Source organism: Microcaecilia unicolor, chromosome 3 (assembly GCF_901765095.1).
Source record: "Microcaecilia unicolor chromosome 3, aMicUni1.1, whole genome shotgun sequence".
NCBI lineage: Eukaryota > Metazoa > Chordata > Amphibia > Gymnophiona > Siphonopidae > Microcaecilia > Microcaecilia unicolor.
In genome coordinates, this window is record NC_044033.1 from 146,142,687 (window position 1) to 146,169,863 (window position 27,177).

Sequence of the window (27,177 nt, forward strand, 5' to 3'; positions counted from 1 at the left end):
AGTACAATATATAATACTTAGATTGTGAGCCCATTAGTACTAGCACCTGTATAGAAAATTGTACTTGTTAACCGCTGTATGCCTATGTGAAGGCCTCAGCGGTATATCAAATGCACTACATCAATCAATAAATTATTCAGTTTGGACCTTAGGACTTACTTTCCTTGACTGTGATGACATGATGGCGTATACTTTGTCAGTAGGTATATATAGGGGCTGAGTATATGCATGGGAAGAGTTTGCATACACCTGTGTAGATTATAAAATATATTACATGCTTACTTGAGTAATCCAGATGTGAACAAATACACCTCCTTGACAGCAGTTCTGAGTATCTAGGTGGGCGCAATTTCTGCCACTTACGTTCATATTGTCTAAAGACATAAAGGCTTCATTGTTTCTTTATAAAATAACACCTCAGTAGATGCCTACTTGCCATCTTAAACCAGGTGCCTATTATAAAATTACCCTCCATAAACATAAATTTGATACCTTACGCTAAATATCCTAAAAAGCTCCATGACAATACAACAGATGTTCCACACAAGTGAGCAGTCATCTGACCTGATGTCTCCCAGGTAAACTGAGTCCAACCAGACAAAATCGATTTAAACTACTGGAGAACTCTCTGTTATATTATAACTAACCCCACTAAAATGAGAGACCACGATAAAAGCTTTTGTAAGCGTCAAGAGACATTAGTATGAGCTGAGGCGCTTTAGGACCCGACCCTGGAGCAGATTTTAAAACATGGACCATGTCAGTGTGGGTCCGTCATTAGTTCTTTAAAGATTCAAAGCAGCTACCAACGCTATTTGTATATGGAGCAAAAATGTTAAATGTTTTTTAAAAATCCAGAAAAATGTATCAAAGTATTGGACAGTTGATTAAAAAACGAAATTGAAGACCAATGACAATGACAGTGAGTCACTGGGCTGTGTCTCAGTGTGAAGAGCCACTGCTGAGGTCATGTTCATATTCCTGCCATTCATGTTTATATTTCCAAGTGTTGGGTTTTTATTGGTTGATTGACTTATTACCCCCACTGTGTGATTATAGACCATTTAAACTGATTGATCTATAAAAGATCAAGCTGGAACAGGCCAGGGAACACATTTCCTTCACCGCCACAAACTGGGTGTGGCTACAGCTGATAATGTCCACATACTACAGGCTGCAGGAACACAGTTACTGCAGTTTAGTAAATTATATGAGAAATCAGTTGCATTAAAATGGTGCATTTAATGCACATTGCCAAATGGAGCCTACAATAGCTTTTTGTCTCTTCATCTCATTAAAAAAGAATACTGAAACTGAGCAGCATTCTCTCTCTGTTGATGCTTTAGAATACACACCGGTACGATGGATCAGGACTGGCAAAGACTAGGTGGTCATCTACGGCAGCAGCTTTTTTTTTTTGAAGGGGGTGGGGAGAGCAGCAAAGAGTGCAACTGCAGTCAAAGCAAAACAACAGAAGATCCTGTTAGCCATACAAACTCGATCAATTAATACTTTTACTTGCAGGAAACGTGGGCACTTTGAATGGGCTGTGTCAGCATTGCTGCACAGGTTTGTGAACAAGGGTTAGTTTAGTACTCTGGAAATGAAATAACCCCATTTGACTGAGTAAATGACTTTTGGAAAACTGCCCTCATTATTTGTGAGTGCATATTAAGGGCCTGAATTAACTTTCAGGACCTTAATGTGTCTTTACAGAGCAGTGTAAGGGTGTTGGGCACCCTTAGAAACCTTCAGTCTTATGGCCCCTCCTTTCAATTGACAGGAGGGGCCATAAGACTGAAGGTTTCCAAGGGTGCCCAACACTCTTACACTGCCCTGGCATTAATACTCTCCTCCCTTGAAGAGTATAGGCCATAACAACTTTTTTTTCCCATATAGTCTGACAGCAGTAAATGCTTTTGCTTAAAATAATTTACATAGACTAGATGGTACAATAGGTACCAAGGTGCTTTGTGACATATTGATTACTAGTAAAAAAAAAAAAAGGCCCGTTTCTGTAAGAAATGAAATGGGGGCTAGCATGGTTTTCCTCTGAGTGTATGTTTGAGAGAGAGTGTGTGTGAGAGATGGAGTGTGTGTGTGTCAGAGAGAGAATGAGAGAAACAGAGTGTGTGTGTGTGTTTGTGTGAGAGGCAGAGTGTCTGTGTGTGTGAGACAGAGAGATAGAGTGTGACAGAGAGTGTGTCAGAGAGAGTGTATGTGAGAGACAGAGAGTGAGTGTGTGCCCCCACCCTCCCTTTATGGTCTGAGGACCCCCTTCCACCACCATCTCTCTGGTCTCAGGACCCCCTCCCTCTCCCCTGCCCCCCCTCCAGCCACCCATGTCCAACGACCCTGCTCTCTCACCTGCCCTCCCTGCAGCCAGCCAGGTTGTGTAGTTAATTCTTCAGGGCAGGCAGGAGAGATCCCCGGTCCTGCCTGCCCATTGCTGGCCCTCCCCCGCTGCTAGATTCCTGTTCAAAATGGCCACCGAGACGTCCAATGGTGGACTCGCGAGACTTCTGTTGAAGTTTTGGAGTCTGCCCTTGTAAGTCTCGGCGGCCATTTTGAACAGCGATCCAGCAGCGGGGGAGGGCCAGTGCCAGCAACGGGCAGGCAGGACCGGGGATCGCTACACAACTTGGCTGGCTGCAGGGGGGCAGGTGAGAGAGCAGGGTCGTTGGACATGGGTGGCTGGAGGGGGGCAGAGGGAGAGGAGGGTCGCTGGACATGGGTGGCCGTTTCATGCCAGATTTGCGTGCGGCAGTGTGTGTGTGGAGGGGGGGAGATCAGCTGTGAGTGACGTCAGCCTGGGTACGGAGCCTAGCTCAGCAACGCCAAAGGAGCCACGAACACAGACAGGACATTAGAACGTTGGTGGTGAGAATTATTATATAGGAGAAGTCTTTTTAATATTCAAGTACTGAAACACTGCTTAGTCCTAACAGTAGCAGTTCTCACTTTCCTGGGCTGGAACAGTTCTCTTTCCACTACATAAGGCTGTATTACAATATCATAAAGCAAGTTGTTACGGCTATCTTAATTCAATGGCAATGGACATCCAGGAGAAGGAATCTCCACATGCAAACAGTGGATTTTATACATGTCGACGATTTCAAAAAGCTACTATTTACACATGGAAATCCACACCACACAAAGATTTCAAGGGGGCATCGTGGGGGGTGTGATTTTAGCATGCCTTGGGTGGAATAAGCCCAAACAGTTATTCCCTATTACACAAAGGGACGCGTGTGATTTGCCAGCGACCATGGCAGGAGCAACCATTTTACAAATATACACATCACAGAAATAAGTGACATGAACCCAGGTCTTCCATGGGAACATTTTGCAACTTCCAAGCATAAGCGCTGCTGTTATGGTATAAGCCAATCATCAGAATTAAATGTGTATCATGATGTTGTGTTGGATCAGATACATATATATACACCAATATATTTGTGCAGCTTTTAAAAATACACTGCAGCAGAACCGGCTTTCATTCCAAAAGCCCTCTTCCCTCTCCCTTTGGGGAATATTTAAAAGACAAAGGTACTGCTGCAGTTGCAGGGACCTCACCTTGCCTTTTCTCATTCCTTAAACAAAAGACTTAAGACTGCTTTAAAGTTTTAAATTGACTCTATTCCTCTGATCAACACAACAAAGATTTGACCTAACCAGAGGAGGCAAGGAGACAGTCAGGGAAAGGTGTGAAATCTAACTTAAAGACAAAGGGCACCTGCTGGCTGCCCCAGACAAATCTTATCTATCACAGAGAATCAAGCAGGAAGCCCTGTACATCAAAAGACCATTTGCCAGCAAAATCCAGACAGCAAGTCTCGTGATGTCATAAGACATGAGACCAAGACTCAGGGGTCATGTGCAAAAAACCAGGAAGCCAGCAACCAGATGCACATGGCCTGCTTCCCTGCAAAATAAGAGTATAAAAGGACAAGCTGTTTCCCCAGGGACTCTCTTCTCTTCAAGACTCTCCCTCCAGGAGATTCTCTCTTCAGCACCAATCCAGATGCCTTGCTCCTGATCTGCAGTTCACCTGCCTCATGGCTCTTCAATGGACCACAAAATGCTTTGCAACAGACTGCTTTGTAAGTTATAACTTTTGATCTAGACCTGCTACTCTACTTTGCCTTACTTAAGCACAGATTATCTGTAAAGATCTCTTAAAACCTACCTCTCGTGTGCAATTGTATATTAAATCAACCTTTTTGAAGCTAAAAATACGGTCTCTTTGTGTTCTGAGTATATGGTATTTTTTATATATACTTAATTTATTTAATTTATTGCAATTATCACCTTTGGTGATTGGTGGAGAAATTAATATCCTAAAACTTATAAATACAGCACCTGCTCTTAAATTATAAACAGTAGCGAGTGCTCTTGAGCTCTTTCCCCCAAGATAAATCATTTCTTGTAACACTGCCACTTCCATCTGTAGCTGTCCCATTTTACAAACGGTCAGGTATTACACCATTTTTAAAAAGGGCCAATTTCAGCTAAGCTTTTTGTAAAGTACAGCCAGAACAGAGCACGTGCCAACCTAGACGTCTGAATTCTGAACTCAATGTCCTATGTAAAATGGGTGTTTTCACATGTACCAGATTTCTGAGAAGCCACCACTATGACAGTCAGAAATGCTTCCTATCAAATATACGTATTTACTGGTAAGGAACAGAAAATAAGCAGACATCATGACTACTGCTAATGTACAATTGTGTAAAGAAAATGGTAAGACAAGACAGACATTTGACCTTTTTTTTTTTTTACTTGATAGCACAGCAATTGAAATCATACATGTGTGCAACCTCTGAGTGGCTTTTTTCATTGTTAATTAGGTTTTATGTAACCACAGTTACATCTGTCATAATGCAATGCTGTATCATTCATCATCTCTTGAGGAAAACAGGGTATGGACATTTTTTGCTTTATTGTTTTAATGGAGTCAGCCTTACTGTCTAATGGTTTTCGCTTTTCCCTCAAAAGTGAAAGTAAAGACAATCAACTCCTCTTTCTGGGGTCCTTTTACTAAGGTGCGCTGAAAAATGGCCTGCAACAGTGTAGACGCGTGTCGTGGGCGCACGCAGAATTATTTTTTAGCGCACCTACAAAAAATGCCTTTTAAAAAATTTTTCACGAAAATGAACATACGGCAAAATGAAAATTGCCACGCATCCCTTTTTGGGTCTGAAACCTTACAGCAAGCCATTGGACCTAGCGGTAAGGTCTCATGCGGTAACCGGGCGGTAATAGTCTATGCGTGTCAGAAAATAAAAAATATTTTTGTGGACGCGCGCCAAAATTGAAATTGCCACAAGGGCCACGCGGTAACTCCAATCTGAGGCGTGTTGGGCGCGTGTAGGCGCCTACGCAGATCAGTAAAAGGACCCCTAAGTTTATATACAAACCTGGCAGATGAAGCCCGTGGAGGAGCACTGCCGGACCCACAGACTGAATTTCCTTTTTTTCCTCTTGCGCAGCTCCCGTTCTGTGCATGTAGCAATGAAAACTGGGTCTTCATCGATCAATGGTTCATGTAGCACCTACAATAAAGAAATAAATTATCTCCTGGAGACCTTACAAAACAAGTCTTACATCATACATCAACATAGAGAAGGACAGGATGCTATCTGGAAACACAGATGCAGTTGATCTCTCTTTTTACTTTTCATTGAGAATAGTTGGACACACTACACTGCCTTTGATCTCAACACCATTGGACTTACAATATAACTCTTCATGTATCATTGCTTTTGCATCACAGACAGAACTTGTTCCACAAAAGGTTTAGAAAACATTCAATTAAGCAAGTGACTAAGTACATAAGTATCGCCATACTGGGACAGACCAAAGGTCCTTCAAGCCCGGTACCCTTTTTTCCAACAGTGGCCAATCCAGGTCCCAAGTACCTGGCAGGATCCCAAAAGAGTAAACAGATTTTACACTGCTTATCCCAGGAACAAACAGGATATTTTTCTAAGTTCACCTTAATAACTGTTTATGGAGTATTCTTTTCGGAACCGGTCTAAACCTTTTTTTTAAACCCTGCTATGCTAATCGCTTTTACCATATTCTCTGGCAACGAATTCCAGAGTTTAAGTACATGTTGAGTGAAAAATATATTTTCTCCAATTTGTTTTAAAGGTACTACTCATTAGCTTCAGTGTGTGCCCCCTAGTCCTTGTACCTTTGAAAAGAGTAAACAAATGATTCACATCTACCTGTTCCACTGCACTCATGATTTTACAGACCTGATTAAGTCAACATAGGATATAGGATCAGTCCCTTGCACCAAGACTCCCATAAGCCCTGTTTACATACAGGCAAAACATTTTTTGGTTTGTTTTCAGATTATTTGGGGGACATTTTTAGTCCACTTCAGAGAATATATGGGCATGTGGTAACATAAAAGAGGAAGGCTCTGGAGCCAGGATACACTGGAACCACACAGCAAGCTAAAGTGAACCAAATAATATTTATTTAAAGTACTAGATAGGGGTCCTGTTCAACTTGAACGTTACCAGCAAGTGTCCAACATCCCATTTCTAGGGAAATTTATAGAACAAACCATCTGTGTTCAACTCAATGATTGGATAGAAGACAGAAACTGGCTAGATCCATGTCAATCTGGATTCAGACCTTGTTATGGAACAGAAACGGTCCTCGTATCCCTACTAGATGACCTTCGGAGAAACCGAGACAGGGGATTCGCCTCGGTGTTAGAACTGCTAAATTTCTCAGTAGCTTTTGACACTGTGGATCATGATATCATGCTAGTACGACTGACAGAAACAGATATCAGTGGAATAGTACTTGCTTGGTTCAGATCCTATCAGACAGGCAGCAATCCATAATGTTTGTCAGCAACTCATCGCCACCACAAGGATTGGTACTGTCACCTATTCTGTTCTATATCTACCTCAAGCCACTAGCATAGCGGATGCAGTCAATGGACACTCAGTTCTACACCTACGCAGATGATGTGCAGCTACTTATACCCATTGAACCTGACTTACCTACTGCCCTGAATAAACTGATTACCTGTCTAACATCAATTCAAGAATGGGCTAAACACAACAAACGTTGCCTGCCTGAACCCAAGTAAAATCAAGCTTCTCTGGGTCCCTAACACAAGTGGATACATACCTGACATCAAAATCTCTTTTGGGAAGTATGAACTCCCCCTCAAATCACAAGTCAGGAACCTCGGCACACAGTTAGAGCTCGGATTCCCCAAATCCAAGCAACGCTCAAGAGCTGCTTCTACTATTTGTGACAGCTACGCTGCCACTCTCCTTATATCAAGAAGGTAAATCTTATCCGAATTGTGAATGCCATGATAACAGCAAGACTGGATTACTGTAATGCACTCTACAATGGTCTGACTACAAAGGGTCTGCACCAGCTCCAATTGATTCAGAATGCTGCAGCAAGACTAATAAAAGGTTGCAAGCGACATGACCACATCACACCATTTTTGCAAAACCTTCAATGGCTACCAGTACAATACAGAGCTAAATTTAAAACTCTGTGTCTGACCTTCAAGGAAATGGCCCCGAGTACCTGAACAATAGGATGATTCTCTATACACCTGAAGGACTAAGGTTCTCTCAAGGACTATCACTAACCACCCTTTCCAAAAGACATTACATGATGTGATACCCACAACTGAGCCTTCTCCGGAGTAGTCCCCACACTCTGGAATGCACTCCCTGAAAGGCTCCGCTTAACACAAGACTATCTCTACTTCAGGAAGCAGGTGAAAGCTTGGCTCTTCAACCAGACCTTTAATGGAAGAAGTAACTAACTTATTAGTCTCACTCACACAAGGAGTGACATGGGCTGCACATACTGCAGGACACATTTACCCACTTCTACCCTAGCTGGGATAATACTGATGACCTCATGTGTATCTTTCTTTTAATTAGTCACTTTAGTTTCTAACTCCTCTTACTCTCTTACCTATTTATATCTTCCATCTTTGCTTATACCTTACACCGCTAATTAAAATGTTCTATTATGTATTGTGTTGACATTGTAAGTAGTATACTATGCCTTACTTTATATTATTTGAACATTTTTACTGTTGTAATTGTATTTTGCTTATGTTTGATTTATTCTTACTGTACACTGCCTCGAGTGAATTCCTTCAAAAAGGTGGTAAATAAATACTAATAAATAAATAAATATTAACAGGTATGGGAGAAAAATAACCACAAAATGCTCAACATGCTTCTCCAGTGGCCTGCTCTAGCAGGGCCACAATATACATTGTTGTCTCCCAGCATGGCAGTACATTCTACTTATCTCTGGCCTTCTTCTCCAGTTACCAAGGTAGTCTTTAGCAGTTACTTGGGTAAAAAAATCCAAAGTTGCAAGGTTCCAAATTGGACTGCCAGACTGTGCTGCAGTTCACATGTCGGTAGAGGCAATTGCAGTTGGGCACTGCTGCTTCCCTCTGGGCCTCCACCTAGCTGTGACCTAAGCTTTTATACTTCTTGGACCATGCCCTCCTGACTCCGCCCCTCCCATGTCACTTCTCTCCTGGGCAGGACTGAAAGTTTTAAGGTAGCTCAAAGGAGGTTTGATTGACAAGAGACGGCATCACGTGACAAGGCTGAAACTGTAGCAACCATCTTAATACACTCAAACTAAAGCAAACTTTTAGTCCACACCAAGCCACACGTAGGTAGTTCTTATTTCTAATAAGCGTTTGCTATTGTTTTGGGTGACTCAATATGGCATCAAGCTCCGCCAACTGGCTTCAGGTCAGATAATGGGCCAAGAACGCTCCCACTGTCTCCTTTCAATTAAACCTCCTTGGGTGGCTCTAACACTGTGAGGGAGTACTATTAATGGAGAGAGGCAGCATCCAGTAGCCTCCCTCACAGGGCATTACATTGATTTTGCACACAATACATTGTTTAAGCCATGCTAACAAATGCACATTGTTTATGAATAACGTGCAGTCCACATGAAGCTTAATTTCATCTGTCTTATACATATCAACTCTCTGGCAGCAATATTCAAGGCTCACATAAAGAATGTAGATGTTTATAATTCTTCTGTGGTGCCTCATTTCAGACTTTTGGGCTTGATTTATGGTGTGTTCTTTCATTTGCGCCCAAGGGTAAAACTTTTGGATACATTTGGCTCTTACCATGATTACACAACTGTTGGCTGGGAATCTAAAATTTATCTTTACCCAATAACTCAGCTGAATTCTAGTTTCACAACTCTGGGTGATTTACTGTGTCAGCATTAGTGGATGATGCAAAGGATACATGATGTCTATAAATCAGGGGCTTATCTGGACTCTGGCGGTAGGGGGGGCCAGAGTCAGAGGGAGGGGGCACATTTTAGCCCCCCCCCCCGGCGCCACCGATCCCCCCCCCCCCGCCATTTCCGGACCCCCCGCCACTGCCAGACCCCCCCCTCGCCACCAATGACACTCTCCACCCCCTCCCGCCGCCGCCAACCCTCCCCCGCTGCTGTCACTTACCTTTGCTGGTGGGGGACCCCAACCCCCCACCAGCCGAGGTCCTCTCTTCCATGCAGGCTGCAAGTTGCAACGCTTCCTGTTCTTCTGAGTGCAGGACGTCAGACTCAGAAGAACAGGAAGCGTTGCAACTTGCACCCTGCACGGAAGAGAGGACTTCAGCTGGCGGGGGCTTGGGGTCCCCCGCCAGCAAAGATCGGCAACGGGTTGGTGGCGGGCGTGCGGGAGGGAGGGGGAGGTGGAGAGGGTCGATGGTAGGGGGGTCCAGGGCGAAATCTGCGGGGGCCCAGGCCCCTGTGGCCCCACGCAGATACACCCCTGCTATAAATCCTTTAATTTTATATAGCACTCTAAAGGGTAATTTTATAAAGCAGTTTCTGTGTGTAACGCATGTATTACATGCAGAAAGTAGCTCTTAGAAAACCGTGCAGGTGTACACACATGTAAATAGGTACACTGAAACACAGGCACTCATTTTCAAAAGAGAAAAACATCTCAAAAGTGGCACAAAGTGGCAGACAAACTTTTTTTTTCACACAAAATGTCTAGTCACGATTTTCAAAACTCAGAATTGGAACGATTTACTCCGCAGTTCGACTAAATTGCAAAGGGGCGTGTTGGAGGCATGTTTTGGGTGGAACTTGGAATTTTGTTCCCTCTGCCCCCCCCCTCTCAGCGGCTATGCCAGAGGTGATGCAGAGTTGTGGTTGAGCTGCGTTGTACACGTGGTTGCACAGGCATTCCCACAAGGTGGTGCAAAGTTGCTGTACATGTCGGACAGGCATTCCCAGGAGGTCGTGCAAAGTTCTGGTTGAGCTCCGATGTACATGTGTTGTACTGGCATTCGAGTGAGGTGGTGCGGAGTTGCAGTTGAACTGTGATGCACATTTGTTGCACGGGCAGCTGGTGCAGAGTTGCGATGTACAGGTGTACTTTATAAAATACATGCATAGATGTTCAGTGTATATGTACAAATTTACTCCTGTCTTGGAGCAGATGTAAATTTAGGATGCCTACATTATAAAGGTAAAAAGATGCCTATGCTACCTTAATAAAATGCAAATAAATTTACATCCCACCTTAAAAATGTTTGAGATTTTTAGATTCAGGTACTTATAACACAGCATGATTTTTGACTGTATCAATCATGGTATCTATATTTCAGTCATGAGTCCTGAAATTAAATTAAAATACATTTTAAGTTCACCTAAAGGCAAATATCCAAAGCTTTTTCTGTCCCTTTAAATTCTATTTTTTGTGTGCATATAATAAAGAAAAAACAAAAATGTCTGAAAAAGCTCCAATTACTGAGCACCATTCACCCGGAAACAGTGGGTTTTCTTCTGTCAGAAATGGAATCCTTATCCCACTGATGTTGAATAATACTTGTGCATCGCTTACACACTGTATTCACAGATCAAGTATGCTTTCAGTCCTTGGTAGCTTGCCCTGCAACACTTTCAGGCCATCTGGCATTTCATGCACTGTCATGCTGTCCTTATTGAAAACCTTTTCCTTTGCTGGGAACTGTAGCATACATTTGATGCTATGGCTATGTAACACTGCAAAACAGGGCCATGGCTCATCTGCTCTCAGCAACCTCTGCCAAGAAATGAAGGAATTAATAGTAGTTTGGTGCTTTTATCATTTATCTGCATAATTCAAAATTCTGGAGATGTAAACTTAAAGAGCAGAGACTTCAGCCCGTAAGAAGGGCTGGCATCGGTCACAAAGAGAAGTAGGTAAGGGCATCTGCTAATGCTTTAGAGCAGTGGTTCTTAACCCAGTGCTTGGGACAGATATCCACGATGAACATGCATGAAATGAATCCGCCTGCACTACCTGGATCATATACAAATTTTCCCCACGCATATTCATTGTGGATATCCTGTAAACCTGATTGGCCAGCTGTATCCCGAAGACTGGGTTGATAACTACTGTGTTAGATTGAATCTCTTAAGTCTCTATAGGATGAACTGTGAATAATCACACCAGTGAATGCACTGCAGTGGACTAACTAGCAGTTTCAGAACCCCCAAATGAGCAGTATTTATCAGACTCTCCACCCTGAACCTCCTCAGCCTGAATATGCATGGGATCTGTGGAGACTGAATGGGGCATACATAGTCAATTGTAGTGGACTGTCTGTCAGATAGCATAAGCGCCCAAACTCACCATTGCTATTGATATTAAGAGAGGATGAAGGGAGGTGAAAAGATCTGTTGAAATCTCACCTATTTGCATATCTCCATCACTATTCTGTTATACTACAGCTTGTACTCTCTCTGCAATACCTGGTAACCCCTATTACTATGTAAGCCGCACTGAACCTGCCTCGAGTGGGAAAGCGCGGGGTACAAATGTAACAAATAAATAAAATCCCTAATTGTAATTACCTTGTCCACCTCAGGTACTGTAAAAGAGCCCATTGGGTTCTATGGGGTACTGGCTAGCTTGCTGTGGTCCTGGGGTTCTTTAATGGGGAGAAGCAGGGGCGTAGCCAGACTTCAGCGGGAGGGGGGCCAGAGCCCGAGGTGAGGGGGCACATTTTAGCCCCCCCCCAGCGCCGCAACCCCCCCACCACCTTTGACCCCCCCAGCGCCCCTCCCCTTTCGACCCCCCCTTCCCCCCGCCGCCAACCCTCCTCCGAATCCCCCAGCGCCGTCAGGACGTCAGGATGACTCACACAGAAACAGAATCCTAGGCTTCCACATCAGCTGCAGCAATGCGCTGGCCCGGAGACCAGCTGAAGAGGACTTCGGCTGGCGGGGGTTGGGGACCCCCATCAGCACAGGTACCCAATGGCGGCCGTGGAGGGTTAGCGGCGGCGGGAAGGGGGGTCAAAAGGGTCGGCGGGGGCCAGGGCCAAATCTGGGGGGCCCAGGCCCCCGTGGCCCCATGTAGCTACGCCCCTGGGGAGAAGTAGTAGCATCAAGGTCCATAGGTGTAGTACATGGACACTATAGCTTAATAGTGCAGTGGCCTGAGAACCAGGGGAACCAGTTCGATTCCCACTGCAGCTTCTTGTGATGCTGGGCAAGTCACTTAGGGGTCCTTTTACTAAGCCGCGGTAAATAATGGCCTGTGGTAGTGGAGGCGCATGTACTGGGCGCGTGACAGGGCAGTTTTTATCGCGTCTGCAAAAGAAGTGCTTTTTTTTTTAATGGGACAGGAAAAGGGCATGTGGTAAAACTGAAACTCTCTCTCCTGGTTCTCCTCTTATCTCTCCCACCGCACCTTCAGGGTTCACTCTCATGGATCTTCCTCCACTCCCATCCCACTATCTGTTGGAGTTCCCCAGGGATCTGTCCTTGGACCCCTTCTCTTCTCAATCTACACCTCTTCCCTAGGCTCACTGACCTCATCTCATGGTTTTCAGTATCATCTTTATGCTGATGACACCCAGCTATATCTCTCCACACATCACCGCGGAGAACCAGGCTAAGGTATCGGCCTGCTTATCCGACATTGCTGCCTGGATGTCCAACCGCCACCTGAAGCTGAACATGTCCAAAACCGAGCTCCTCGTCTTTCCACCTAAACCCACTTCTCCTCTTCCTCCACTCTCTATCTCAGTTGATAACACCCTCATCCTCCCCGTCCCATCTGCCCGCAACCTCGGAGTCATCTTCGACTCCTCCCTCTCCTTCTCTGTGCATATCCAACAGACTGCCAAAACCTGTCGCTTCTTCCTCTTCAACATCAGCAAAATTCGCCCTTTCCTTTCTGAGCACACCACACGAACTCTCGTCCACGCTCTCATTACCTCTCGCCTTGACTACTGCAACTTACTCCTCACCGGCCTCCCACTTAGCCATCTATCCCCCCTTCAATCCGTTCAGAACGCTGCCGCACGTCTTATATTCCGCCAGAACCGATATACTCATATCACCCCTCTCCTCAAGTCACTTCACTGGCTTCCGATCAGATACTGCATACAATTCAAGCTTCTACTCCTTACCTACAAATGCACCCGGTCTGCGGCTCCTCACTACCTCTCTACCCTCATCTCCCCCTATGTTCCCACCCGTAACCTCCGCTCACAGGACAAATCCCTCCTCTCCGTACCCTTCTCCACCACTGCCAACTGCAGGCTCCGCTCATTCTGCCTTGCCTCACCCTATGCCTGGAACAATCTTCCTCAACCCCTACGCCAAGCCCCCTCCCTACCCATCTTCAAATCTCTGCTTAAAACTCACCTCTTCAATGCTGCTTTCGGCGCCTAACCTTTCGAGAAATATAGTAAGCCCTATCAGATCGACTCTACACTTGTCTTTTAGATTGTACACTTGTCTCTAGACTTACACCTGTCTTTTAGATTGTACACTTGTCTTTAGATTGTACACCTGTCTTTTAGATTGTAAGCTCCTTGAGCAGGGACTGTCCTTCCATGTTAAATTGTACAGCGCTGCGTAACCCTAGTAGCGCTTTAGAAATGTTAAGTAGTAGTAGTAGTAGTGAAACCGGCGCACGTCCAAAACTGGCCTGAGCCCTTAACGCTACCCATTGATCTAACGGAAAGGGTTCACACACTACATGCGCAGTGACCAGTCAGTGTGCGCCAACTGCCAATTACCGCCGGAAACAACACACATGAGAGGAAGTAAACAAATCATCCAGGCGTTATGGGCACACGCCAAATCTAAAATTACCGCGGTAGACTGGTAGTCTCGTTTAAGCACATGCTGCATGCGCATAGCGCCTAATGTGCCTTTGTAAAAGGGCCCCTTAACCCTCCATTGCCTCAGGAAAAAATGAGTACCTGTATATAATATGTAAACCAGGGTCATAGCTAGGTGGGGCCACGGGGGCATGCCCGAACTGACCAGATGACCACCGGAGGGAATCGGGGATGACCTCCCCTTACTCCCCCAGTGGTCACTAACCCCTCCCACCATAAAAAACATTTTTAAAATATATTTTGCCAGCCTCAAATATCATACCCAGTTCCATGACAGCAGTATGCAGGTCCCTGGAGCAGTTTTAGTGGGTGCAGTGCACTTCAGGCAGGCGGACACAGGCCCATCCACCTGTTACACTTGTGGTGGTAAATGTGAGCCCTTCAAAACCCACCACAAACCCACTGTACCCACATCTAGGTGCTCCCCTTCACCCATAAGGGCTATGGTAGTGGTGTATAGTTGTGGGGAGTGGGTTTTTTTTTTTTTTTTGGGGGGGGGGGCTCAGCACACAAGGTAAGGGAGCTATGTACCTGCGAGCTTTTTCTGAAGTCCACTGCAGTGCCCCCTAGGGTGCCAGGTTGGTGTCCTGGCATGTCAGGGGGACCAGTGCACTACGAATGCTGGCTCCTCCCACGACCAAAGTGCTTGCATTTGGTCGTTTCTGAGATGGGCGTCCTTAGTTTCCATTATTGCTGAAAATCAGAAATGACCAAGTCTAAGGACGACCATCTCTAGGGACGACCTAAATGTCAAGATTTGGGCGTCCCCGACCGTATTATCGAAACGAAAGATGGAAACCCATCTTGTTTCGATAAAATCCCCGCCCCTTCGCTGGGACATCCTGCGAGGACGTCCTCAGCAAAACTTGGGCGCCCCTTTCGATTATGCCCCTCTTAGTGTCCTAACCTTTGCAGTTGGGCATGCAAATGGTAGATGAAACTTAATGTGGACAAATGATGCACACTGGGAAGAATAACCTGAATTATAGGTACATGATGCTAGATTCCTCATTAGGAATCACCACTCAAGAAAAAAAAAAGATATATCAGAATTAGAAAAGAGATGGCTGGTGTATGTGTTGGGTGGGGGTGGGGGGATATGATAGAGGTCTACAAAGTCTTGAGCGGAGCAGAATGGGTAAATGCAAATCTGTTTACTCTTTCAAAAATACAAAGACTAAGGAACAAGCCATGAAGTTACTAGGAAGTATATTTAAAACATATAAGAGAAAAAAATTTTTCACTCAAGGCATAGTTAAGCTTTGAAATCTGTAGATAGATTTGGTTAAATCAGTTTGTGTAGCTGGGTTTAAAAAAGTTTGAACAAATTCCTGGAGGAAAGTTCATAAAACTTTAAGATAGACTTGGGGAAAGTTATTTTTTATCCCTGGGGTCGGCAGCATTGAATCTTGGTACTTCGTGGGATTCTGTCAAGTACTTGTGACCTGGGATTTGCCACTGCTGAAAGCAGGATACTGGGCTAGATAGACCTTTGGTCTGACCCAAAATGGCAATTCTTTTTTTTTTATGTTTTAACCAAACAAAATCAGAGAAAGAGCTGGTAATTTACATTCACTGCTGCCCTTGGGAATCCTTTCAGTCCAGCTCCCTGAGTGTACTATTTAGAGATATTCCTCTCAGACTTCCCTGTATTGCTGTCAGTATGATGTGGGTCTTCTTCTTCAGTTGAAGAACTGGAGTACTTTTTTTTTTTGTTACATTTGTACCTGTGCTTTCCCACTCATGGCAGGCTCAATGCAGCTTACATATTGTATACAGGTACTTATTTGTACCTGGGGCAATGGAGGGCTAAGTGACTTGCCCAAAGTCACAAGGAGCTGCCTGTGCTGGGAATTGAACTCAGTTCCTCAGGACCAAAGTCCACAACCCTAACCACTAGGCCACTCCTCCTACTTGTCCTGAATAGTAACAGACATGTGCTCTGGCTGCTGACACCTCTTCCAAGCAGCAATTCTGCAGCAGCTTCATAAGTCTTGCAAGCTAATACCTAAACTTTACAAGCCAACAAGGTAATCTTCAATGCAGATTAGGAGTATGAAGAAAATTCTGTTTTACACCAGTTCTCCTTCTGGTTTTCTATCTTGGGATCCTCCAAGACTTCAAGGGCACTCGTGAAGCTTACAGGGCTACAAACTCTGATCCTCAGTCCCAACCATTTTTCCTCAAGGACAAAAAAAACCCAGAACTTTTGGGGTTCCTTTGTTATATAGAAAAAAAACAACAACCTTTTCTCTTTTGCTAACACTATTTCCCAGAGTCTAAAGCACAAGACTACTCGTGGAGGAGTAGCCTAATGGTTAGTGCAGTGGGCTGAAGTCCTAGGGAACTGGGTTTGATTTCCGCTGCAGCTCCTTGTGACCCTGGGCAAGTCACTTAACCCTCCATTGCCCCAGTTACAAAACTTAGACTGTGAGTCCACTAAGGACACAGAAAGTACCTGCATATAAATAAATTTAAACCGCTTTGATTGTACCGCAGAAAGGTGGTATATCAAATTTCATTACCAAAAAAAAAACCAACCTCTTTCTTTTTATGGAGACAATTAGGAAGGGTCAGGGGACTTTTAGGGCCCCGTAACACTGAAACAAAAATAGCAGATTGTATCTAAAGAGCCAAACCAATGCAAGAATAAGAACTGACCAAACTAAGCCAGAAAACAAAACATTACTATTCTCAACACTAGCCACAAATTTAGAAGATGGCTTTCAGTCTCTTTGGACCTCCCAATTCCAACATGGTGGTATGAATTGTTCAGGTGGATAATCAGAATGTGAAAGCCACGTGTATTTTTGTTCTTCTTTCAGCAAAGATAACATGCTGTTCATCCTTAGTTTAGCAGGTTACAGTATGGAAGCATACCTCCTTTTTTATTTTATGTATTTATTTGTTGATTGATTAGGATTTATTAATCGCCTTTATGAAGAGATTCACCCAAGGTGATGTATTTGATGCCTTCGCCCTTCTGCCTCAGTTTATCTGCTTATAACCGTTGTACAACATCTCACCTGCTTGCTACCAGATCCTAACAAGCTTTTTCTTAAAATTTGAGTAATCATGATCATTTGGAGGGAGGGGGTGATTGCCTGGCTTGGATACACAAGAAAAGGTGCATTGGGCTGGCTCCATATTAAGATCTTTGTTAACTTGTTATCCTTAAATGCTTTAGTTTAGCAGGTTACAGTATGGAAGTATAGCTCCTTATTTATTGATTGATGGGGATTTTCTAACCGCCTTTATGAATTGAATAGATTCACCCAAGGCGGTGTATTTCATGCCTTTGCCCTGCTGTCTCAGTTTATAACCTTTGTAAGAAAACCCATCTCACATGCTTCCTACAAGAGGCTAACCAGCTCTTAGTTATCTTAAAATTTGAATAATCAGGATCATTTTGTGTGTGTGTGGGGGGGGGGGGGGGGGGGCTGCCTGGCTTGGCTACACAAGTAAAGGTGCATTGGGCTAGCTCCATATTAAGATCTTGGGAAACTTGCTATCCTTAAATGCTTTGTGTCAGAATCTACACAAATCTAGTATCGCTCTTCTCTTTGATCCTTTGGAAATGCCCAGTGCATTTTTTCTAGCAAAAAAGGTGCCAGTACTCAAACACCAGATCACCCTTCAGGGGTGGGGTGATCACTGAGGGACCCACCCCACAATAGCCAGGCCCCCTGCAACCAAGTCACAGAATCTATGACAAGGCAGAATTGGTGTGTAGGGCCTGAGCTCTTTCATTAAAACTTGGGGACCATGGGTCAATTTTAGCAGGCAATAGAAAAGGTACCGGTACTCAGTACCCCCCGAGTACCCCCTCAAAAAAAGCCCTGGAAATGCCACACTGCCATATTTCTCCATTTTAGAGTGATTCACTGTAAAAAGGTCCAGTGATTCTTAATGTCCTGTTTAAACAAGAAGATCATGTTCAGCTGTAGTGATGGTCAAATAAGTGGCTTTGATGTGACCAATTGCCTCCCTGAACTTTGCTCAAATTTCCCAGAGGACACACTAGATCAGGGGTGGACAAGGCCAAAATCCAGTTGGGATTTCAAGATTTCCACAATGAATATGCATGAGATCTCTTTCCATACAATGGAAGCAGTACGTGCAAATCAATTGAGGACCGTAGGTGCCCATCCCTGCCCTAGATCATTACGCTTGCTTCCTGCTGCGAGTTCCTATAATCCCAGAGTGGGAAATCTCCACTCACAGGAGGAGACAAATCCAGTGCATCTTCGGTAATCATGTTCCAGTGGGTTAACTTCACGGCTTTGCATATTTCAGTTCTATTTTAGAACCAGCAGCAATGGCAGATGCTTCACAAGCCAAAGGGGCTCCAGGTGAGCATTATAAATAGGATTTTACAGCTTGGAAGCTGAGAGGTTTAATATGGTGAACTTTGCTCATGTTTCTAACACATTAGTGGGAAGCTGTTATCTCCTGAAAGATTATGAGGGTTTTTATTTTAAATAAATGTTTCTACTGTAGTTACTTATACTTGCTGTTTTGTTATTGGAGAACCTATACAGGGGAAATATTCAAACAAACAAAAAAAGCATTTATACAGGGATATCTAGTTATTTTGCTGGCTGGTACAGTAGGTTGTTGTTTTAAATGATTAAGGTTTGTCAAAAGCAGGGGTGTGCTGGTAAATTTTTAACAACAGGCTCTTTCTCCGGACATAGCCAGCTCTGCAGTTGGAAGGGGGGGGGGGGCGGGGGAGCAACACTTGCCTCTCTCTCCTTCCTCCCTCCCTTTGTGCGGGCACGCTAGGCATACCTTTGCTGGCAGCCAATAAATGGACTGCCACCACTCCCAACGTCTTGCTCTGAGCAGCATGCTGGAACTTCTCTCACATGCTGGAGAAGTCCCAGACTGCTGCCCAGAGATGGAAACAAGGAGCGGGGAGCAGCAGTAGTCTATTTACTTGGCTGGCAGGGCTCAGCATCCCCACCAGCAAAGTAAAAGATAATTCAGCAGGGGGCCCAAGCCTACATTTTGGGAGCCAGTTGTTAAAGTAGCCATGGAGGGCCCTACTTTAACAACCGGCTCCCAAAATTCTTAAAAACAACCGGCTCTTGCGAGCCTGTGAGAGCCTTCTCCAGCACACCACTGGTCAAAAGGATGTATTTTGATACAGCAGGGGGTATGCAAGTTCACTCCTCAAGAACCACATACAAGTCTGGTTTTCAGGATATCCTCAAAGACACTTTGTTTGCTTGAGGATGTTGAGCTCTAGTACACAGAAAGCGAGAACAGGGCTGATTCGTAAGCTTTATTTGAAAAAGAACTTTGGATTGGTAACTCGTTGTTTCACGAGTTGCAAGAAGTAAAAATTTGTGATGCAATGGCAAATTGTATTGCTGAGTACAGTTCAGGACTTTGAATGAACATATTCCTATTAATGATTTTGAGCAGTGGTTCTACAATTGAAAAACACTGTTTGAAGTGATAAAGATGGGACTGCTTATGTGAAACAAGTCTATCCTTATAGCTTTTTGTGCTTAGCTTCTATGTTAACACAGGTTAAATAGGAAGAAGAGTTTGAAAATACTTATATGTCTGAATAGTAACATTTGAATAGTAACATCCTGACCCTTGGCTCTGTTTAGATAGTGTGTGAGTGTAATATGAATGGAAGTTTGGAGCAGTGGGGAGATAATTGGGTTTTTATAAAGGGATGTATATTATGTAAAGCAGAAATACAGCAGTGTTGAATAAATGTTAAGAGAGAATAGTGGTTACTAGCAGTGTAATACAAAGAATATTCATGAGATAGATTTGTCCAGAGGTCGTGAGCATACAGATCTCTCCCATGCCATTTTCATTGTGGATATCTTAAAACCTGACCAGATCATGGCCCTTGAAGACTGAACTTCTGTACCCCTATGATACAGAGAACCAAGTAAAATATATTGTTTTGTGGGATGCTGGATGCTAGTGTACTTCTTATCAGGAGCCCCTTAGTTTCCACAATTACTTGGCCACAGCAATTACCACAGAATTGAACCTTGATTTTGGAATTGTGAAAGACAGAATGCTGCCTTCCAGACTACCTTTGCTGTCTGCTCAGTGATTCCTCCTGCTAAAACAGTTCCTTATCTTGTCATTGCTTTTACAGCTCTGTGCAACTGTCACAACTCTGCCCTTCCACTTTTACTTCCAGTAATTCAAGATTTTGATACTTGACCATTAAAATTATTATACTGGTATGCCACTATTCCTTTCTCGTCTAATGATGCCCCCTATTCCTCATCCAGGAAGCCGAGATCTACCCAGCAGAATCATCTTATTGTACCCATTTTTTGCTGTATTCATCTGGATGCAATCAGTAATTCCACTGTACTACAGCTGGCCCCTCTGGAATGATTTGTCATCTTACCTTAGACTGGAATCATCCTTCCAGGATTTTAACCCATTTTTGCTCAAATTGTTAATTTCACCCTGGATTTCTAAACCAATTTTGGAAAATTGAGCAAAAATGGGTTAAGACAGGTTTCAAAACATTAATCAGGATGCTTTGGAGAGGAATTGATTTAATGTGCTTCCCTTATGAATATTAGTGAGAACTCTCTCTGTGCAGGGCGACGGAGTATGGGATCGGGAGGGACATTAGACAACTCAGTGGCTATTATCTCTCTCATTACTAACAGTGATGTCATATTTTCCTTTCTTTTCTTCTTTACAAACCCATACTTTTAGCATTGTAAACAGCCACGACCATTTCTCTAAATGACGGTACATCAGGTTGTGGATAAACTGTACAACTTGTTATGTATAGGACACCCTCCTGGTCTCGTCTCCCTATTGTCTTTTTCATACCTGATTGCCACTATGAATACTATTTGAGGGGGAAAGAATTTACCTTGGTAGCTAACTATGCACCCCTTAAATAGTTGCAGCAGGATAAAGAGGGGGGGGGAAGTAATGACCAAGGTTCTAAACCCTTCTCAAGAGTGCTTAGTTCTATTCTTCCCCAGGACAGGCACAGAACCCTTGCAAGGGAGAAAAACACAGCAGGTCCTCAGAAGGGGGAGGCTTCACACTTGCAGTGCCTTTCTTCAGTGCATAAGGAGGGGTTGGCATTTAGGTCCAGCCCAGTTCCCCTGTCTCACTAAAAAGTATAGCTGAGAATCAAAGCAAGGCTGAGGAGTGGGGAGGGAGTGGCCCTTCTTTTCAAGAAAGAGGCCAATATAGAAAGCCTGAGAAGTCAGAGAGGAGAGAGAAGGGAGCTTCCTCACAGAGAACTGGCTGCGGTGGGCTACCCAACCTGGGAGGGGGGAGGAGGTGGAGGACCCCAAAGTTAATGCAGAGCTAGGAAGCTGGGGAATGGAGAACTGTAGTGTGGTCCTCACCAGGGAATATATTGTCATGGACTTAAACTAAAAGTCTGTTGCTGGATGAAATGTTAAACCCTTCCTGTGTTGTTTTGCATGAATCCTTTTGGTGACAAAGCCTAGTGAAAGCAGTGAGTGTTGTGCTTAACAGTAAACTTGTTGTTATGAACCTTTTTGGGGTTTCTCCTTTGAGCCTTGAGTCAACATGTTATAAGTAGTGGTGATGTGTTTTGGAACTCACGGGTGAGTGCTGCTAAACTGCTCCTAATGCTTGGGAAGGCAAGACACCACACAGATGGGGGCTTGATGATTTTTCCCAAGGACTTTGTACACTTAACTCTAATTATTGAATTTGATCCTTTTTGCTGAATAAAAGCCTTCATGTTTTGGAACTTGGTTGCTTTGTAAATGCCAGAGCTTGAGAGTTGAAAATCCCGGACCAGAGTCGGATTTGTGGGTTTTTCCCTTTTTCTTCAATATGGAGTGTAAGAATGGTTAGATCTGGTGACATGGTCCGCGCCAAGCCCTGCGCAAAGCTACATACTATAAGTGGAATTGATACCTACCACAGAGCTCAGAGTCTTATGCTATAAGAAACTGAAAATCTGTCCAGAAGATTTATGCTTCAAGATCCCTAAAACATCTGGCAAGAAAAGGAGTGTTAATCCCACAGGTGAAGTAGGCTAGGTCAGGAAAGACAGACAAAAAGCAAGGCTGAAATGAGAATGGCAGCTGAAATGTAACCTCTCATTACATTACAGAGAGCTCAAAAAGAAATACTGTCCAAGTCGCAGTCTTCCATTAAAGAGGTCAGAGAAACACAAGGTCAAAGAATGCACAGGTTAAAACCTGCATAATCGAGGCAGGAGGACTCAGTCAAGGACATGGGATGTGGCTGATTTGAGGATCCAGAACAAAAATCTTTTAGACCGCGCAGAAGATGCAGAGAATCAGGAAAGTAGAAACAATATGCAGATCATAGGACTACCTGAAATTGAATGTAAGCTGGAACTACACCAGAGAGGGGACTTCCGCAAGACGAGAGCAGTCTTCAAATAGAAAGAGTATGTTGCATGGGTATCTTGAGGGAACAGAATGGTAGGCTGCTGCTGTTTGTAGCACCAGGTAATACTGCTGAAAATAATTACAAACCAACCTGGTGCTATCTGGACAGCACCAGGGCTGGACGGAAAGGAGAAAGGGCAGAGCGGGAAATTATCAGAATATGAGCAAACCATTCAACACTGCTATCCGAATAACCAGGGCTGTGGAGTCACAGTCAGTCAGAAGCAATTTTGGGTGGAGTCGAAGTTGGTAAAAATGTGTATGGTAAATTTAGCATTTTATACTTATAGAATTTTCTTTTTGTCCTGGATCTAAAGTACTAGCAAATATAAGTTATATTTACCAGTACTTTAGATCCAGGACAAAAAATTTAAAGCCCAACATCAGTTCACATTTTCCAGTGCCATTTACCAATAGAGCCTGCAAATAGGTGGGAAAATGTGGGATACAAATGCAACAAATAAATAAATAAATAGGAATTCACCAACCTGATGTGACACACTCTCTAATTGGTTGATGGCCGATATTTACAACCATCTTTTGGATTTACAGTACATAGTAGGAGTTGGAGATGGGGTCGGACAGTAGAAAAATAGAGGTGTCAGAGTCGAAGGTTTGGTGTACCAACTCCACAGCTCTGCAAATAACTATCCAGGAAGCAAAATCACACCGTTCTCCAGTTGGTGGCGCAAAATCACGCCGTTCTCCAGTTGGTGGCGCAAAATCACGCCGTTCTCCAGTTGGTGGCGCTAAACCACACCGTTCTCCAGTTCACAGCATACCTGGCTATCCAAGAATATTTTCAAATACTGTAGCCAGACATAGATAGTGCTATGGCCTGCTGCATCCATGTTGTCATTGTCTATTTTTTTTATCTCAGTTATATTTAGAAACATGCTGGCTTGTACAGCATAGAGATGCACACAGAGGAAACTACATATTGGAAGCATTCAAATAAATAAAATGACAGTAGATAAAGACCTGTACGGACCAGTTTGCTCAAAAGGATAAACTCAGAGCATAATGTATGATGTGATATTCATACTTGATCATGATTTGTCCTTGCCATTTTCACCAATTACTGAATCTGTCATAGATGCCCAACTCCAGCCCATCCAAATCTGTCCAACCATGATCAGACAGTAGAAGTTTGCCCCCTTTGCTTCTCAATTACTGGTGTTGTCATCTATCACTGCCAATCTTGTTTGGTTCCATTCTTTTCATACAAGATTCGTGTGTGTTTTATCCCCCACATTTAAAAATTCTGTTACCATTTTCATCTCCACCACCTCCTGTCAGGGCCGCCGCCGACGGGGGGGGGGGGGGGGGGGGGGGGGGGGCAGGGGGGGGACAAAATTCCCCGGGCCTCCGAAGTCCCCGGTCTCACCCGCCCGCGGCTCCATCAACAGCCCTCCTCCGTTTGCCACCGGGCCCCCTGCATTCAAATCACAGCGCCTACACCTTTGTGTAAATGGTGTTATATTTATGAATACAACTGTCTTCATGCTACTGAATTTGTGAGCTGTTTTTTAATTGTATTTTACAAATTGTACTTTCAGAACAACCAATGTGCACTAACCAGTTAATGTGTGCTACGGCACATTAACATATATTAGATCCTTCAACAAATTTTATTAAAGTGTGTTAACCAATTCATGTGCCTTAATTCTAGTTAATGCATACATGCACCAATTGGTTAATGCATGCTAGTAAATAGATCCCAAATTAATGTACATTAATGCAGGCTAACTGGTTAAGGCATAATAGTAAACAGAGTTCTTAATATGTCATGAACCGCTCTGGATAACACTTTGGAATTGATAAGGCAAGATATAAATGTAAAATGAAATAGGCTTTTTGTGTAGAAACAGTGAAGTCCTCAGTAGATTATCTGGATTTGAATGACAATGGAGATGCCACCATTCAGATTTTGTGGGATGTCAAGATTAGCTGAAACACGAATACCAGTATAATTCAAGATTTTAAAAGGCAGGCAACTGGGATAAGAGTTCTGTAACTGAATAGCTTGTACAGCTTGAACACACATATATAAGAGAGACCCTAATCTGGAATGGAATCACATAATTATGTTTGAGAGAATTAATGTTACATTAAGTAGGGATGTGGAGCTTAGGATGAGATAAACAGTGCAGTTTCTATAGAAAAGTGCAGAAGTAAGGTTTGACAGAAAAACTGCAGATAATACCTCTTTACTGGACAGCTCTATCGAATGCAACATAGCTCTCATCAAAAGCTAGTCAAGATGTACGAGGTATCACCTAGAGCTTGTTTGTTGATCCTAAGGTTCTGCTCCTTTAAGGACTTTCAGAGACCTCTAATGGCTTCTCTTAAGAACTGAACTTGACATTTACATAGCCCCACAGCTTCTAGAACATGAGGCTTGCTCTTCTACCAGTGGTAGGAGAAGACAACCCTTGGAGGGGAAACTGTGCTGGTATAGATACCCAGTCCATTTCAAATCCCTTGCTTTTGGCTCTTGCTTCCCTGGCCACTGCACCATTACTACTAAGGGAAGAGGTCTTTGGCTAACAGTCACTGTGCCTAGATAGAGAAAGAGTGGACAACAGTAACATGGCCTATAAACTGCTGCACAGGTCATAGGTCAAAGCTGGAACAGGAAACTAGCCAACATCATGTCCTTTCAAAGAAAAAGAGTGAGGTGCTTAAAGAACAAGCCTGCAGGAGCAAGAGTCCCTGAAGATCTACAAGGAGAAAGAACCCCAGTAACTGAGCTCTCTTTGGGGAAGGGACCACCTACTAAGGACTTTTCCAATAAAAGGCTGAGAGCCCTATCTAACTGAAAAGTACTTATAGAGCAGCTTCTCTTTGGATGACAGGCCCAGAGAGAATAAAGTTTTTGCCAAGGACTGGTTAGGGAATGGCCAGTTACCGAAGATATTCAATGGTACTGCCTGTTCAGCACTGTGCGATTTAACGGGTAGAAGCCTGAATATTGACCCCTATGTATATTCACTGTTGCTATCCATAAGTACATAAGTATTGCCATACTGGGAAAGACCAAAAGTCCATCAAGCCCAGCATCCTGTTTCCAACAGTGGCCAATCCAGGTAGTGGTGCTGAACACAGATAGTCAACCACTATACCCGGGATACTATATACAGTGTTGCATGGAAATCAGAAGTGTATTCTAAAGCAATGCGTGTAACGATGAGGCATATTTTCAAAGCACTTAGCCTTCCAAAGTTCCATAGAAACCTATGGAACTTTGAAAGGCTAAATGCTTTGAAAATATGCCTCTTAATTGTTTAACTAGCTAATCAGTGATGTTAATTGGAGGTTAACAAGCAATCAGTACTAATTAAGATTTATGCGCACAACTCACTAAGCGTATTCTTAAAAGTATTTTCTATTTAATCTGAGATTATTTAGCCAGATGGGTAGAAAATCATTTTGGAGAATATGCTGCTTTAAAAAAAAACAACAACAACAAAAAAAAACATATCCCGTCCCTCCTTCTTTTGCCCTTGAGCAGTAGCTACAAAACTCAGAATAATTAGTACCCTTAGCGCAGTAGAAAAATAATAAATTAGACTGAGAGCAGTTGACAGAATGCTGCAACAAGGTCTGAATGTGATCTGAAAGCTCTTTAAAAAAGCACAGAGCCTTGACAAGAAATCCAAATTGGATGTGCCTTCCATAACTCAGTAGACCCACTGCCAGAGTTGGTATGACATGCTCCCCTCTCCAACCCGAAAACCCACCAGTTTTAGGCTGCTTTTAAATCTTTCCTAGATCTTCTGATCACAGCAATGTTGGTTAGAACAATTTTCTACAATAATGGAATATTCATAGGAGGTCCTTTTACTAAGGCATGCTAACAGATGTATGACCCTGTTTACTAAGGTGCACTAGCATTTTTAGTGCACACTAAAAATTAGTGCTCGTGTCTCCAGAGTTAGCACATGCTAATTTTTAGAGTGCAGTAAAAACGCTAGCACACCTACACTGCGGCTTAGTAAACAGGGCCCTTAGCGTGTGCTATCGACTTAAGTGTACGCAAACCCCCGAATTCCATAAAAGTCATTAAACATTGTGCACACAATTGAATAACGAGACAATTAGGGCCGATAATTGAGATTTTAACAATTATTGGTGTTAATTGGATTCAATTAAAATTTACGCATGTAAATTTCAGTGTGGGATCTGTGCGTAAATTTCACCCGTGGGTACAAAAAGGGGGCACTGCCATGGGAAGGTCATGGTGGATCGGGAGCGTTCCTTTAATTTATGTGCGTAATTATAGAATAAAGGGGATCTGCACCTAATTTAGGCACGGAGATTTACACCAAGGTTTCATTGGTTCCCAGTACTAAGCACTATTTTTTTCTACAACAATGTTTTAGATGCCTTTACAGAATTTAGTCCTAAATGCCATGCTGCCCAGAGGGAGACAATGGGCTGTGCTGCACTTAGTATGCCTTCATAAAAGGACCCCATAGTCATTTATTGGTCCTGTATATTTTTGTAACCTCTATATAGTAAGAACTGCTTTTTATGTGTACTTCTATAGTGCTACACTGCATTGGAGG

General features: G+C 43.5%; 1 protein-coding gene across 1 annotated transcript in view; it reads right to left on the reverse strand.

The window, feature by feature from the left end:
- PGBD5 (piggyBac transposable element derived 5) overlaps positions 1-27,177 on the reverse strand; it is a 240,152-nt gene that overhangs the window by 105,217 nt on the left and 107,758 nt on the right. The window contains exon 3 of the mRNA XM_030196434.1: positions 5,421-5,555. Within this exon, the coding sequence (XP_030052294.1) occupies positions 5,421-5,555 (135 nt within the window). The remainder of the gene's footprint in view (positions 1-5,420; positions 5,556-27,177) is intronic.